The sequence below is a fragment of the Carcharodon carcharias genome, chromosome 15 (genome assembly GCF_017639515.1).
Source record: "Carcharodon carcharias isolate sCarCar2 chromosome 15, sCarCar2.pri, whole genome shotgun sequence".
NCBI lineage: Eukaryota > Metazoa > Chordata > Chondrichthyes > Lamniformes > Lamnidae > Carcharodon > Carcharodon carcharias.
Window position 1 is genome coordinate 86,735,163 of NC_054481.1, and position 14,742 is coordinate 86,749,904.

Sequence of the window (14,742 nt, forward strand, 5' to 3'; positions counted from 1 at the left end):
CTAAATGGTGAGGAGCTGGGAACTGTGGAGAAAGAATTGGGGTCCATGTAGGAATGAGGAGCAGAGAGATTAAGGATCAATCTATAGAAATTCCTAAAATCTAGTGGACCATAACAAAACTAAATTGTAATGGAAATAGAATGTTAGTCTTCATCTCAAGGAGGTTGGAATATAAAGAGGTGGATGTTTTCTTCACTTGTATAAAGTATGAGCGAGGGAACATCTGGGACACTGTGCTCAGTTCTGATATATTGGCTTTGGAGGGACTGCTGCATAGATTCACCAGAATGATACCAGGGCTAATGGGGTTTAGTTAGGAGGACAGTTTGCACAGAATAGTCTTGTAGTCCTTTGAATGTATGAAGGCACATGGAGCCAAGGTGAACAAATGGCTTTAAAATTCAGACCAGCCAAGATATAATTGAATGGTGAATAGACTGTGGGGCTCAATGGCCTCTTCCTATATTGAAATCACAGAAAATTCATCCAAATCTGCATGCACCCCCAAAGTTCTGATTGGCTCTGGGAACCATACCCTACCCCTTCTCCCTTATTGGTGTCGGGATTCATGGGAGATTCCTGATTGGCTATCAGAGATTGTCAATCATCATTCCCTATTTGAATGCAGTATGTCCCACGAGTATTATTACAAGAGTTTGTGCAGGACAAGGTCAGATTGTTATTTGAACTTGGTCACTGTTACCAGTAGAATTGAAGATGATGTCCCAAGTGTGTCAGAACTACCACCAGGACTGTGAGGACGCTATTAACAAGCAGATCAACCTGGAGAACTATTCCTCTTATGTTTATCTCCCCATGGTGAGTTTTTATTCTTGGAGGTATGATTTTAAAATTAAGAGTGATTTCATTGTATTTTGGGCAGGTGGGATTTCTCTAGGTCAATTAATTGGACTTAGAATGTTCCCAGTGAATGTTATGAAGTGAGACTTTTGTTGAAGGTCTTGTTAACAGACTGCTCCCTGCTCTAAAATAATTTCACCCAGTTCTGAACTTTATGTTTAAAACTAGCTCCAGAACTCCATGAGGCTTCCAGTAGAGGATTTCTCTAGAAGGTACATGAATCTGGTCAATAATAACAATTAAACTTAATCAGGTGACTAGCTAGTGCAAAATTGACTATTTAAGATGAGTGCTTTCCTCCCTGCCCCCCATTCTAAATAAGTAAATCCTGTTGTACTGGGCTTTCTTTTGAGACTGCATTGTTGTACTAAACTGAATTTGAATGATTTCTCTTCTTTCTAACTTTTAAAATCAATGCTTAGAGAGGGATGTCCTGTAATTGCATTGAGCATGGACTGAGTGTTGAAACAACTTTAACACCTTTTTTAAATGAGTTGAATTAATGATTTTAAATTCAATATTCAAACTTTCCAGTTGACCACGGATATGATCTGCACCTGACCTGACCCCTTCCTTTCCATCTTGTCTCTAACTGCAGTCCTTTTATTTTGACTGGGATGATGTTGCCCTGTGTCACCTTGCTGAGTTCTTCAAGGAGCAGTCACATGAGGAACCGGAACATGCTGAGAAACTGATGAAATTCCAGAATAAACGTGGAGACTGGATCATCCTGAAAGATGTCAAGGTTGGATTTTCATCTTGATATAATTTATTTTGCTTAAAAGAAGTTTACTCATTTTTAAAGTTTACCTACTACTACTACACCCTCTGGTTCCTTGCATCTGAAGTGGCTTAAACAGCTACTATTGAATTGAGAATGGGCAGGGGATGAGTTGGTGTGGCTTTAGCACTTGATCATCCTAACCAAGAAGGATCAAAAGAATGGGTTCCTGTGCTGCAAACTAATGGCTTAAACTTCAGTGCTTGGCTAAGACTGGTGTAGAGATGTGCACTTCTATGGATGAGTCATTTCCCCAAAAAAAGACAAATGAGCTTTGTGAACCTGTGATCTCACTCTTAGCTGATGGACTGATCTAATGTCCAGTATTGGTTTCCAGCATAGCATCCCAAGAACTTTCTACTTCCCAATAACACTAACAAGATTTCTCTTCCCCTTTCAGAAACCAGAGCAGGATGAGTGGGGCAATGGTCTAGAGGCAATGCAGAGAGCCCTGCAGATAGAGAAGAATGTGAACCAGAGTCTGCTAGATCTTCACAAGCTCTTCTCTGGGAACACTGACCCTCATGTTGCCATGCTTTGATGGTAGTATTAGTAACTTAACTTCACATTGAGTGAAATAATTCAATTGGTTTGTTTCACACTTGGTTTTTAGTCATCTTTTGGGTTTAGGGAGAAATGTCTGGTTCACACTTTAAACCTGAATTACCAAACCGTTCCCAGGCCACTTAGTACCTGAGGGATCAAATGCTTCTTAAGGAATTTACTCCAGTTTCCTGGAATTAATGACCTGCCACTTGTGGCTAATTATGGTCTTGTATGGCTAAATATAACTGTCCCCCATGGGCAGTAGTTTTGCCTACATCCAAGTGCAAATAAGTAATTTGCTGAACATTTGTGCTACTGATGCTCCTTTACTTTTCCAGCTATGTGACTTCTTGGAGACTCACTACTTGGATGAGCAAGTGAAGATGATCAAGAAGCTTGGAGATCACATCGCCAACCTGAAGAGACTGGGAGTCCCTGAGAATGGCATGGGAGAGTATCTATTTGATAAGCTCACTCTGAGCTGACTGGGATTTTGAAATCCCACTTGTTGACTTATATTGTGGAAATGAAAGTTTCCTCTTACTGAATATGAAATAAAAGCATTCATTTAAACAGTTTTTTTCTTTTTAATCATTAGTTATGATACCTAGCAATAACATCTTCCCATTAAGACTTTTTTTTCTACATGTCTTTGCTTTCATGCTTTTCTCCCCAACCCCACCCTCTGATTTCTTAGCTTGATTTAAGTGCTTGCATCTCCCAATTCTCACCAAGAAGCTTTGTTGGACTTCAACTGTAAAATGGCAATTCTACTGGGGGGTTATTCCTAATTCCAGCTCAACATAATAGTTGAGGTTTTCTCGGGAAGGGGTGAATTAGCACCTGTGCTTTTGCTAGTCCCTTTTTCTGGAATCTGATTCAGACTTGTGCATACTTCTGGGCAGTTGAAGTGCCTTTGTTCAGATTGATGTCACAAATCTCACTGGTTTTGGCCTGTATATAATACAGCATTGACCACCTTTTTTGGATTCTGTCTTTGGATGGATTGTTTGCACTCAGAAGCGATGATATATCAGCTTCTGTGTGTCTGTAATGGGAGTTTTATTTAATGATTTTAAAATGTCCGCTCTTTCTGTGGTTAACTCTCTCACATAGGATGTGAGTGCCACTGGCAAGAGCAGCATTTGCTGCCCACCCCTAATTGCCCTTGAACTGAGTGGCTTCTCTACCAGTTAAGTGTCACCCACATTGCTGTGGGTCTGGAGTCACATGTAAGTCAGATTGGGTAAGGATGATGGATTTCCTTCCCTAAAAGGGTATTGGTAAACCAGATGGGTTTTTAACAACAATTGATTAATTTCATGGTGTTTACCATTACTGGGACTAGCTTTCAATTCCAGATTTTTTTTTAATTAAATTCAGATTCCACCAGCTGTTGTGGTGGGACAGTATTCCCCAGAGCATTGGCCTAGGCCAATGACATTACTAGTCCAGTGACATTACCACTATACAGATTTCCCTAAACCACACCCAGGTTTAACTAATCACAAAATGTGTAGTCAACAGACACACAATCAAACACTGAACAACTGAGTATGACAGTTGTCATGTGTTTAATGCCCCCCCTTCCTTCCCTCCCCCCCCAATCCCCCCACCCCCCACCAACCCCATGCTTATTCCTCAAAGGCAATACTTACCATCTTGTCATGTTAAACATTGGAGATGCTTGGGGTATCTACATTAATCAAAAAAACCCAAACAGTCGATATTTCAGGCAAAAAAAAAATTGTTTCTTGGTTTGTAGAAGTTAAAGATCATACACACTAAACCCGGCCTTTAAATTTCACAGTTGTAATAGTACACATTGCATTTCAATGACAAAACAAGACTTCTGTTTGAAAATTGTCATTGATTTTTGAGATTGGTGTGGATGGTTTGCAGGTCAATCTCCTTGAAACTATTCCGGTTAACGTTCTGAATTCTGGTATCCTGCAACACCACCAACCCAATCCTGCCAAGTTGTCTGTCAATTCTCCAAGTGATTGGTTAATGTAGATCCAATTATATTTGATACCATCTGAAATTACCTGGTGGTGGCATAGTGGTATTATCACTGGACTGGTAATCCAGAGACTCAGGATAATGCCCTGGGGACCCTAGATTGAATCCTACTATGGCAGATGGTGGAATTTGAATTCAATAAATATCTGGAATTAAACGTCTAATGCTGACCATGAAACCATTGTCAACTGTCATTAAAAACCATTTGGTTTCTAATGTTTTTTAGGGATAATATAAAATAACCGATCCTGTTGTATCCTTTAACAATCCTCTTCACTATCTGCAACTCCTCCAAGTTTAGTGTCGTCTGCAAACTTACTAATTAGCCTCGTTACATTTTCCTCCAAATCATTTATGTATACTACAAACAGCAATAGTCCCAGCACTCATCCCTGCGGAACACCACTAGATATGGTTGGGAAATTGGTTAGGGGGTGGGGGAGAGAGTAGGGATAATGGAAGTGTACTCCAATTGTTGAGATGTGATTAGTTTTCTTCCCCAGGGTCTGTACTGGGGCCTCAGCTTTTCATTAAATTTCTATATGACATCGATGAAGGGTTAGAGAACTGAATATCCATGATTGCTGTTGACACTAAGTTTGGGGGTACAACAACAAGTCATGCAGATGGGAACAGAAAGTTTCAAAATCACTTAAATAGATTAAGTGAGTAGGTAAAACCCTGGAAGATGAAGTTCAATGTGAGGAAGAGCGAGATCATCCACTTTGGGCAAGAAAGATCAATCAGTGTGTTTTCTAAATAGTGAGGAGCTAGGAAATGAGGAGGCACAGAGCGATTAAGGGGTCCACGTACAGAAATTACTAAAACCTCATGCACAGGTACAAAAATTAGTTCAAAAAGCAAATAGAATGTTAGTTTTCATCCCAAGAGTCCTGAAATAGAAAGGGATGGAGGTTTTTAACTACAGTTATATAAATCTCTGGTTGGAACACATCTGTAGTACTTTGCTCAGTTTTGATATATTGGCCTTGGAGGGAATGGAGCACAGATTCACCAGAATGACACCAGTGCTAAAAGGATTAAATGATTAGGACAGTTTGCATAGACTAGTCTTGCATTCCCTTGAGTATAAAAGATTATTGGATGATTATAATTGTGGTGTTGATGATGATTGATAGATTTGATTAGGTCAATAGAGAGAAATTATTTCCTTTAGAACAGGGGCTATAATCTTAAGTTTAGATCTTGGCCATTCAGAGCTGATATTAGGAAAGGTTTATTCACAAAAAGGAAAATGGAAGTTTGGAACAGTCCCCCCACAAAAATGTTTGGATCAAATAAACATTTCAAAACAGAGATTGTATGTTTTGTTAGCTAAGGCTATGAAGGCATATGGAACCAAAATGGACAAATGGCATTAAGATACAGACCAGTCATGATATAATTGAATGGTAGAACAGACTGGAGGATGGAATGGCCTCCTCCTGTTCCTATATTGCAATCACAGAATAATTATCCAAAACTGCCTGCATTCCAAAGCTCTAGTTGGCTCTGGGTATCTCACTCCACCCATTCTCCTTTGTTAATTGGTGCCTGGATTCATGGCAGATTCCTGTTTGGCTATCCGGGATTGTCAATCATCATTGGTGATGTCATTCCCTGTTTGAATGCAGGATGTCCCAGTGGTATAAATACAAGGGTTTGTGGCTTGGCCTAAGTAGCCAAGTGGTTATGGTACTGGGTTTGTAACCCCAAGATCAAGAGTTCAAATCTCACAATGGTAAACTATGAAACAATGTAACTTTGTCTGAATAGGAACAGATGGAAACATGTTTGTACTCGAAAGAGCTACCTCTCCAGTCTAATTTAAAAGATTATCAAGAGTTCAAATCTCACAATGGCAAACTATGAAACAAAAAAAGGGCTTAGCCTAAATAGCCAAGTGGTTATGGTACTGGGCTTATAACCCCAAGATCAAGAGTTCAAATCTCACAATGGTAAACTATGAAACAATGTAACTTCATCTGAATAGGAACAGATGGAAATGTGTTTGTACTCGAAAGGGTTTCACTGCAAACATTCAAAAAGGAGCTGAATGAGTTCCTAAGCATGGACAACAATCTCAAATGTCAGGAAGCAAGGTATTGGAAGTACTTGTTTGATCACCTTTGGAATCAGAGAGCTTGGCTTAAATAGCCAACTGGTTATGGTACTGGGTTTGTAACCCCAAGATCAAGAGTTCAAATCTCATAATGGCAAACTATGAAACAATGTAACTTCATCTGAAACAGATGGAAACAGGTTTACTCAAAAGAGTATCAAGAGTTCAAATCTCACAATGGCAATCTATGAAATAATGTAACTTCATCTGAATAGGAACATGGAAACATGTTTGTACTCAAAAGAGTTACAAGGGTTTGTGAGGTAAGAGGTTAGGTTGTTTCTATCAACTGTAGATGTTAAGATGGCTTCCCAAGTGTGTCAGAACTACCACAAGGACTGTGAGGATGCTGTTAACAAGCAGATCAACCTGGAGCTCTATTCCTCCTATGTTTACCTCTCCATGGTGAATTTTATGGTTTTGGGATCCTATTTCAAATTATGGTTATAATATCATTGGATCCTAAGCAGAGCTTTCCTAGGTCAATGCATTGGCTTTTGTATGTCTCTCTATCTCTCTCAACTTCATCTAATGAATGCTAACTTGTAGCAGACCTCATTTAAACAGACTGTTTCCCTATGTCATAGTAGTTTTATTCTCTGGTGTTCACACCAGAAACTAGCTCTCGGGTATTGTAAGTTTGTAACTCAATATTCATAAAGCTGGTCAATTTTTCTAACTTGATTGGAAACAAACAATTAAATTTAATGAGCTAACTAATTAGTAAAACATTGGTTCTGACCAGTTTTTTTTTTCTCATGTCTAATTGAGTAAAATGCTGACAATCCTATCTAGTATTCCTGAAGCTGGATCCCTGCACTTGCCAGTGACAGTAAACTGCTTAAAATAAACTGCTTTGTTCTTTTCTTTAACTTCAAGTTCCTTCTTTACCCAAGTGCAGGTTGATAGCTGAGATCACTTCTTCCAGGAAATATTACTGCTCACTCACGTCTTCTAATACAACCAGGTGCCTTGTTAATTTCACAGGGTCTTTCAACATGATCATATAATGAAACAAATTCTTTAGCAAGAAAACATTGCTTCCTTAAGCTCTAAGCCCCTTCAATTGAAAGTAAAGTGTTGAGATAGAGAATGAGTAGCTTATCTACTTTGATATTGGTACTATTTTTGCATTCTCAATGGATAACATCTGCCTGACTGACTCCTTTCTATTTTTTCCCTACTTGCAGTCCATTTACTTTGACCGGGATGATGTTGCCCTGCGTCACTTTACCGAATGTTTTTTGAGTAGTCACATGAGGAATGCGAACACGCTGAGAAACTGATGAAATTCCAGAATAAATATGGAGGCTGGATCATCCTGGAGGACATAAAGGTTGATTTTAATAAACTTTGGGGGTGGGGGAGGGTGTGAATTAATTGCTTTTTGTGAATAGATTTTCTCAATCTAGTGGAGAATTGATGAATGCTACATAGATGGATTTTCCCTTTTTTTTTAAAGAGTTGGGGAAATTTCTAGCTAAAATTGAAGTGCATGGAATTGGAAGCAGTGTTATGAAACTGGATAAACCAGAGGGCAGCCAAAATAAAATGGGGAATGTGGATGGTGGCAATGCTATACTGGGCTGTATACTGAACTCAGTCATAATTGACAGGGAGGTGAAGTGTGGGATAGAAGATAATGGGTGAGTATGGGGATGAATGCAAGGATTGGAACTGTCACTGGAAGCTAACTTGAAGATGGTGAGCCCTAAGGCAGAAGAAATACAAGCTAAGTGTTACTGGCATTAGCTAGCTTATTTAGTTTTTTGGATTCTCTAGAGGATATTGATGTGAATGAAAGACAATATGATTTGGGTGATTTTCTTTTTAGCATTTTAATCCAGTAATACAATTTGCTAATGGGATTTCCTTCCATTTCCCAAACCCCCAGAAACCAGAGCAGGATGAGTGGGGCAATGGTCCGGAGGTAATGCGGAGAGCTCGACAGATGGAGAAGAATGTGAACCAGAGTCTGCTGGATCTGCACAAAGCTCTCCTCTGGGAACTGACCCTCATGTAAGGTCCTTCAAATGAAATGTAGAATTTTTTTGACCTTGATGTCCCAAGCACCACTAAGTGCTGAATTGGCTGGAGTCATAATTTAATCTAGTAAGATAGCTGCTAACTTACCAGAACCTGTTCTATTAAGTTGACTTTGGATAAATATTGGCCAGAATACTTGAGGGAATACCAACTTCTATCTGAAATAGTACCTTTTTTTTTACATGCACCAGTCAAATGATGCCCCTTGATGGTGCTGCTCTCAATCAGTACTGCAGTGATTGGAATTTGACCTGGATTACATGCACAAATTCCTGAAGTGTAGGCTCTCTGACAGGCAGTGGTATCCCAGTAAGACATGGCTGATGCTTGTGCTGTTTGTTTGCATTTTTTGGGGGGTGAGTTGAAGGTTTTGATGAGAGCTAAATCTGACCTTTGGAAATATGCCCATGACCAATAGAATTTCAGGATCTCCTTGAGATGGGCCTGTGCATAAAGTAAAATTGAAATCACATCTTTTGGTGCCTAAATTTGAGTGATGGGTTCTAATCTATCAATCCTAATTTGATAAGAATCAAATTGGCACCATTTTAAGGACGGTGGTTCAGTCTCCTCCATATCACAGAAGACCAAGGCAGGGGAGGTGAGACTATGTTTTCCTCTTGACTAATTTTACCTTTTATTTATCATTCAGCTTTGTGACTTCCTGGAGATTCACGACTTGGATGAGCAAGTGAAGATGATCAAGAAACTTGGAGATCACATCACCAGCCTGAAGAGACTGAGAGCCGCTGAGAATGGCATAGGAGAGTACCTGTTTGATAGGCTCAACATGAGCTGACTGGGATTCGAGAACCATTTGTCTTTTACAAATGGGAATGAAACAACCAAATTCTAGTAAATGTTTTTTGTGGTGAATTCAGTTTTCTCACCTGTTCCTGTTTACCTGGAAATAAAGTTGTTCATAATTGAACTTTAGCTAAATTATACAATCTATTGTTCTTGTTTAAAACATTCCACTGCACAGCACAATTTAGTCCCTCCTAGTCCAGCTCCCTATATGTGACTCAGTAACTGGAGTTGCTGTGCTCACATCTCCAAATTAATACATCAGATTAAACTAACCTCTACCAATCTCTTATTTTTAAAATATTGCCAGTAAAGCAGCTGTGAATGATAGAACTTTGATTGCTTTGTGTATTTTACTACCTGGGCCCTTGATTTGAGTCTTAATTAGAGCAAGGATTGGAGGAATCCCCCACTGGTAAAGTGTTTTAACAAATCACCTGCTGAATTAGGCTGCCCTTTTCTTTTTCAACTTCCTACCTTTCAAGGGCACTATTTGGTTTCTGTTATTAATTACACCAGTCTATATAAAACAAGACAAGAGTTTGGTGAAGTTTCAGAATCATTAGTACTAATAGTTATGCTCTGATAAATTATTTTTCAAGTACAACTGTTACAGGGATCCCCCAACTAATTATAATCCGATGCCCTTGTATTATTTTGTCACCATTCACTTGGTTTTTCTAATTGCCCCCAACATGTCCAGATCACTGACCTAAAGCCACAAACATTGATTTTTGTTTCTTAAGGCACTGCAAATGTTTTCTTCCATCTTTCATGGGGTGTGTGTGTTGCTGGCAAGGCCAGCATTTGTTGCCCATTCCTATTTGCCCTTGAACTTGGCTGCTTCTTAAGCCATTTAAGAGGGCAGCTAAGAGTCAGCCTGTGGATCTGGAGTCTGATGCAGGCCCGGTAAGGACAGCAGATTTCCTTCCCAGATGGGTTTTTAACAACAATCAAAAGTAGTTTTTGTGGTCACTATTTCTGAGACTAGCTTTATATTCCAGGTTTATTAACTGAATGTAAATTCCACTGGTTGCTGTGGTGGGATTTGAACCCATGTTCCTCAGAGCATTAGCCTGGGCCTCTGGATTACTAGTCCAGTGACATTACAGCTACGCCACCGTCTCTCAAAAATTAAGCATTTATTGTTCAAAACTTAGTGAATGATTTAACTCAGTTTCAAAGTATTGAAGCAAGAACAAAGCCCATTAAATATTTCCTCAAGGACTGTGTTACCAGACATGGTGAGCCCTATACATGTTAAGCTAATAAACCCTTGCTTGACTGACAGAGTTTGGAAGATTAAATAGCTGTATGAATAGAGATTAGATGTTGTGGAATAGTAACAAAGCAGATACACAATACTGCTGGTGTGGAAGAAACAATGTGAACTGGTTGGGCCAATGATCCTGATTTTTTTATAGTCTATTTAACATTCATTGATCTCTGTTCTAGAGGGTTAGTGGCCCTTCCATGACCAGTAGTTGGACCAGAGTTATCATGGGATGGGGACAAAAACCAAAGTACTGCCGATACTAGAACTCTCACAAACAGAAACTGATAGAGATACTCTGTAGGTCAGGCAGCATTGATCAAAAAAACACAAAATACTTGAGCTTTCAGAAAGTGGAGTTGAGGCCACAAATGGAGCAGCCACAATCTTATCGAATGGTGGAGCAGGCTCAAAGGGCCAAATGGCCTACTCCTGCTTCTAAGTCCCATATTCCTAAAATTGTTCCTCACAACAGACTTTCAATTTGCAAAAGTTGAGGATACAGTGCAAAGTAAACACTGGACTTTACAATTACAATTAACAGTGAAGGAGCAAGAATTCAGCTTGTAGCTTCCCACTGATTCACTCTCCAGTTCCCCAACTCATCTGCTGGTTCACAGATTCACTGTGGACTGTCTTGTGCAGGTGGTATCTTTGAATGTATTGTTAACATTCGTGTTGGGGATTCATTAGGATGAATTCACTAAGGTCCCCATCAATTCTCCAAGAGACAGGATAACTGCAATCTGATTGTGCTCAATGACATCTACAGGATGGAATTTCGTTTGCAAATGCATCAATCTCTGCAATAATTTTTTGAAGCTCTGATTCTGAGATTTGTGGCTCTGCTAGCCCTCTCTCATAAATCTCTCCAGGCCATTCCACTCTGAGCAGAGAAGGCTGCTCCTACATACTCTCCACCTCAATGCTCTCGCCTCCAATCTGGACTCTCCCTGGTGTCCCAACTTGCCCTCTGATGGAGGTGGAGGTCTCTGGATGAAACTCTCTCTGCCAGATTCCTCCCTCTGCCAGTCATGGGTCTGCACCTGGGCCAGGCCACCCACAGGTACAGATAAAGCAGGTTGATGGGGGTGTTCGCTCAGGCTTGCCTCGCTCCATGACTATTTCCACCCCCAGATGTGCCCAGGGAGGGGGCGCACAGCGTTCATTGGTTTCCATGACCACTGGACGGGATACAGGGAACAAAATGATAATTTGAAATGTTTTATCTTAATTTTATTATAATTTGGAATTCATTGTTTGTGCCTTTTCAAAACAGGGGCACTCATGGTCCCAGGGCTTAAATGTTTCGGATTGAGGATTTAATCATCCTAATTGATTAATCAGAAGTATTGAGATGTTATCAGATTCAATTTGAGGAAATTTAAAGAACCCAACAGCAATGACATCATGGGATAACCATCCAAACCTCTTTATTCCAAAGCTCTGATTGGCTCTGGGTATCACACTCCACAGCCCCTCTCCCTCATTGGTGTCTTGATTCATGGGAGATTCCTGACTGGCTATCAATGATTGTCAATCACCCTTGGTAACGTCATTCTATGTTTGAATGCAGGATGCCCCCAGTGGTATAAATACAAGGGTTTGTGCAGGAAATGGGCAGGTTGTTGTTGGAGCTTAGGATTTACTAATAGTAAAGATTAAGATGGCTTCCCAAGTGTATCAGAACTACCATGGTCCCATGCGGATGCTGCTAACAAGCAGATCAACCTGGAGCTCTATTCCTCCTATGTTTACCTCTCCATGGTGAGTTTTATATTTTTGGGGGTCCTGTTTCAAAATTAAGTATGTGGCATCATTGTATCTGTGGTTTGTATTCCTCTTGAGGTCAATTCAGGGCATTAGAGTATATCTCTAGCATAGTTTTCATCCAGTGTATGCATGTTAAGATATCCCACTCGCCTCCTTACCAATACCTGCTCTAGAATGGCGGTGTTCTATTTGGAAGTGTTGATATCTCAAACCTGACTCTTGAGGGTTGGTTATAATTAAAAATTCAGATGCTTAAACTTGGATTGAAACAATTAAAGAGTTAGTTTTCTTTTCTTTCTAATTGGTGTTGAGAATCCTTTTTTATTAATTTTCCTCACCTGAGGCTCTAAGTAATAGAATATTAAATTGCTTAATTTGAAAGGTTTTGCTTTTTATCTCCCACATTGCTCATCCTAGACCTCCACCTACAAACAAAAGGGTGTTCTGTTGCTAAACTGACCCAAATGCATAACAAAAATTAAATAATACTTTTAAACCAAGAATTCTTAATGAACCCTCGTGTTTTCCATTAATACAACCTCTTTCCTTATTCAGCTACTCCCTAGGGAGATGTTTTGTAATTAGAAAAGATGAATGAAGCAAGCTGAGTTTGAATTGCAGCTAAGTGGCCCTGACAGAACACAAACTGGGCACCAGTGAGCAGATTACTGCTAAGCAAGTGCTGTTTGATAGCACTGTTGATGATCCCTTCCATTACTTTACTGATGATGGAGAGTAGACTGAAAGGGAGGTATTTGGCCAGGCTGGATTTGTCCTGCTTTTTCTGTACAGGACATAACTGGGCAATTTTCCACATAGCTGGGTAGATGCAGAAAAGTATGAGCAATTCTGAACCCCAAAGCTTTCTGACTCAGAAGCAGATCAACATCACTATAGTTATACCCTGTCCCAGCCCCCTTCACCTTCAAAAATTCCTGATTGAGTTGGAAAATTCTATTTTATTCCTCAAAAATATCATAGCATGCAAAAAGTGAGAATTTAAACAAAATAGCATTGTCCTGAACAACTCTTCTTTTCTGTTAGTCTGACGATAATTTTCAACCTTCACCCTGTCTCAAAATACTTTTGCTATATGCAGGGCCTTGGAGAGGGGACAGAAAGAATTTACTAGAATTGTACCAAGGATGAGGTGATGTGGAGAGACTGGAGAAGCTGGAGCTGTTCCTCTTAGAGGAGAGAAAGTTAAGAGATTGATAGAGATATGCAAAATCAGGAAAGGTTTTGAAGAGTAAATGAGGAGCAATCGTTTTTCAGTGGCATAAGTGTTGGCAACCAGAGGGTGCAGATTTAAGATGATTGGCAAAGAACCAGAAGCAACATGGGAAACATTTTTTTTCTCACAAATGAATTGTTGTGATCTGGAATGTTCTGCCTGAAAGGGAGGTGGTGTCAAATTCTGTGGTGACTTAAGAAATTTCGATAAATACTTGAAAGCAAATTACAGGGCAATTGGGAAAGATCAAGGGACTGGGATTCATTAGATAGTTTGTTCTAATAACTGGCAGAGTCAGATTGGGCCAAATGGCCTCCTCCTGAGCATTATTATTCTATGATTCAAAGACTTGAATAACCTACATCAGGTACCTCAAAGCACGGGAGAAGTACCACCAGTGGTCTCTTTGCAAGATCATCCAAATCCAGTGGCAAGAGAGATGGTCCAGGAGCAAACATCCAATCCCAAGCCAGCTTGCCCAGCATTGAGAGGCTAATCACTCAAGTCCAGCTCCGATGGGTGGTACATGTCTGTTGTATGCCTGACGCCAGACTCCTGAAGAAACTACTCTACTTGGAACTCGGTTCAATAGGAGATTCCCAGGAGGACAGCAGAAACTCTTTATAGGGATGTCCTCAAAGGATCCCTGAAGAGGTCAAAAATCCCCGTCGATTCATGGGAGACCCTTTCATTGATTAGCTGAGGGAAGAATATAAAAGCAGGGAGGCTATGCTGAAACTATATAAGTCATTAGTTAGGACACAACTTGAGTACTGTGTGCAGTTCTGGTCACCTTATTACAAGAAGGATATAATTGCGCTAGAGAAGGTACAGAGGAGATTTATGAGGATGTTGCCAGGACTGGAAAATTGCAGCTATGTGGAAAGATTGGATGACTGGGGTTGTTCTCCTTGGAACTGAGGAGGCTGAGGGGAGATTTGATTGAGATGTACAAAATTGTGAGGGGCCTGGATAGAGTAGATGGGAAGGAGCTATTTACTTTAGCATAGAGGTCAGTTACTAGGGGGCATTGATTTAAAGTGAGTGATAGAAAGATTAGAGGGGAGATGAGGAAAAAAAATCACCCAGAGGATAGTGGGGGTCTGGAACTCACTGCTTGAAAGGGCACCAGAGGCAGAAATCCTTGGCTCATTTAAAAAGTGTCTGGATATGTACTTCAAGTGCCATAACCTGCAGAGCTATAGGCCAAGTGATGGGAAGTGCAATTAGACTGGGTGACTTGTTTTTTGGTTGGCGCAGATATGATAATGACTTCT

At 40.1% G+C, this 14,742-nt stretch overlaps 1 protein-coding gene and 1 pseudogene across 1 annotated transcript; both read left to right on the forward strand.

The window, feature by feature from the left end:
- The first annotated feature begins 717 nt into the window (after positions 1-717).
- On the forward strand, positions 718-2,673 carry LOC121288313 (ferritin heavy chain A-like). Its single transcript, XM_041206845.1, has 4 exons — positions 718-819; positions 1,460-1,606; positions 2,043-2,168; positions 2,527-2,673. The coding sequence occupies exons 1-4, from the start codon at positions 718-720 to the stop codon at positions 2,671-2,673; spliced, it is 522 nt and encodes a 173-aa protein (XP_041062779.1).
- Positions 2,674-6,635: 3,962 nt separating this feature from the next.
- Positions 6,636-9,231, forward strand: LOC121288727 (annotated as a pseudogene).
- The last annotated feature ends 5,511 nt before the right edge of the window (positions 9,232-14,742 follow it).

Excerpts from the sequence above, each read along its gene's own strand:
- LOC121288313 (XM_041206845.1), top strand. The coding sequence starts at position 718 with ATGATGTCCCAAGTGTGTCAGAACTACCACCAGGACTGTGAGGACGCT. Across the intron at positions 1,607-2,042 it reads TCATCCTGAAAGATGTCAAG|AAACCAGAGCAGGATGAGTG; the intron begins GTTGGATTTTCA and ends TTCCCCTTTCAG. Across the intron at positions 2,169-2,526 it reads CTGGGAACACTGACCCTCAT|CTATGTGACTTCTTGGAGAC; the intron begins GTTGCCATGCTT and ends TTACTTTTCCAG.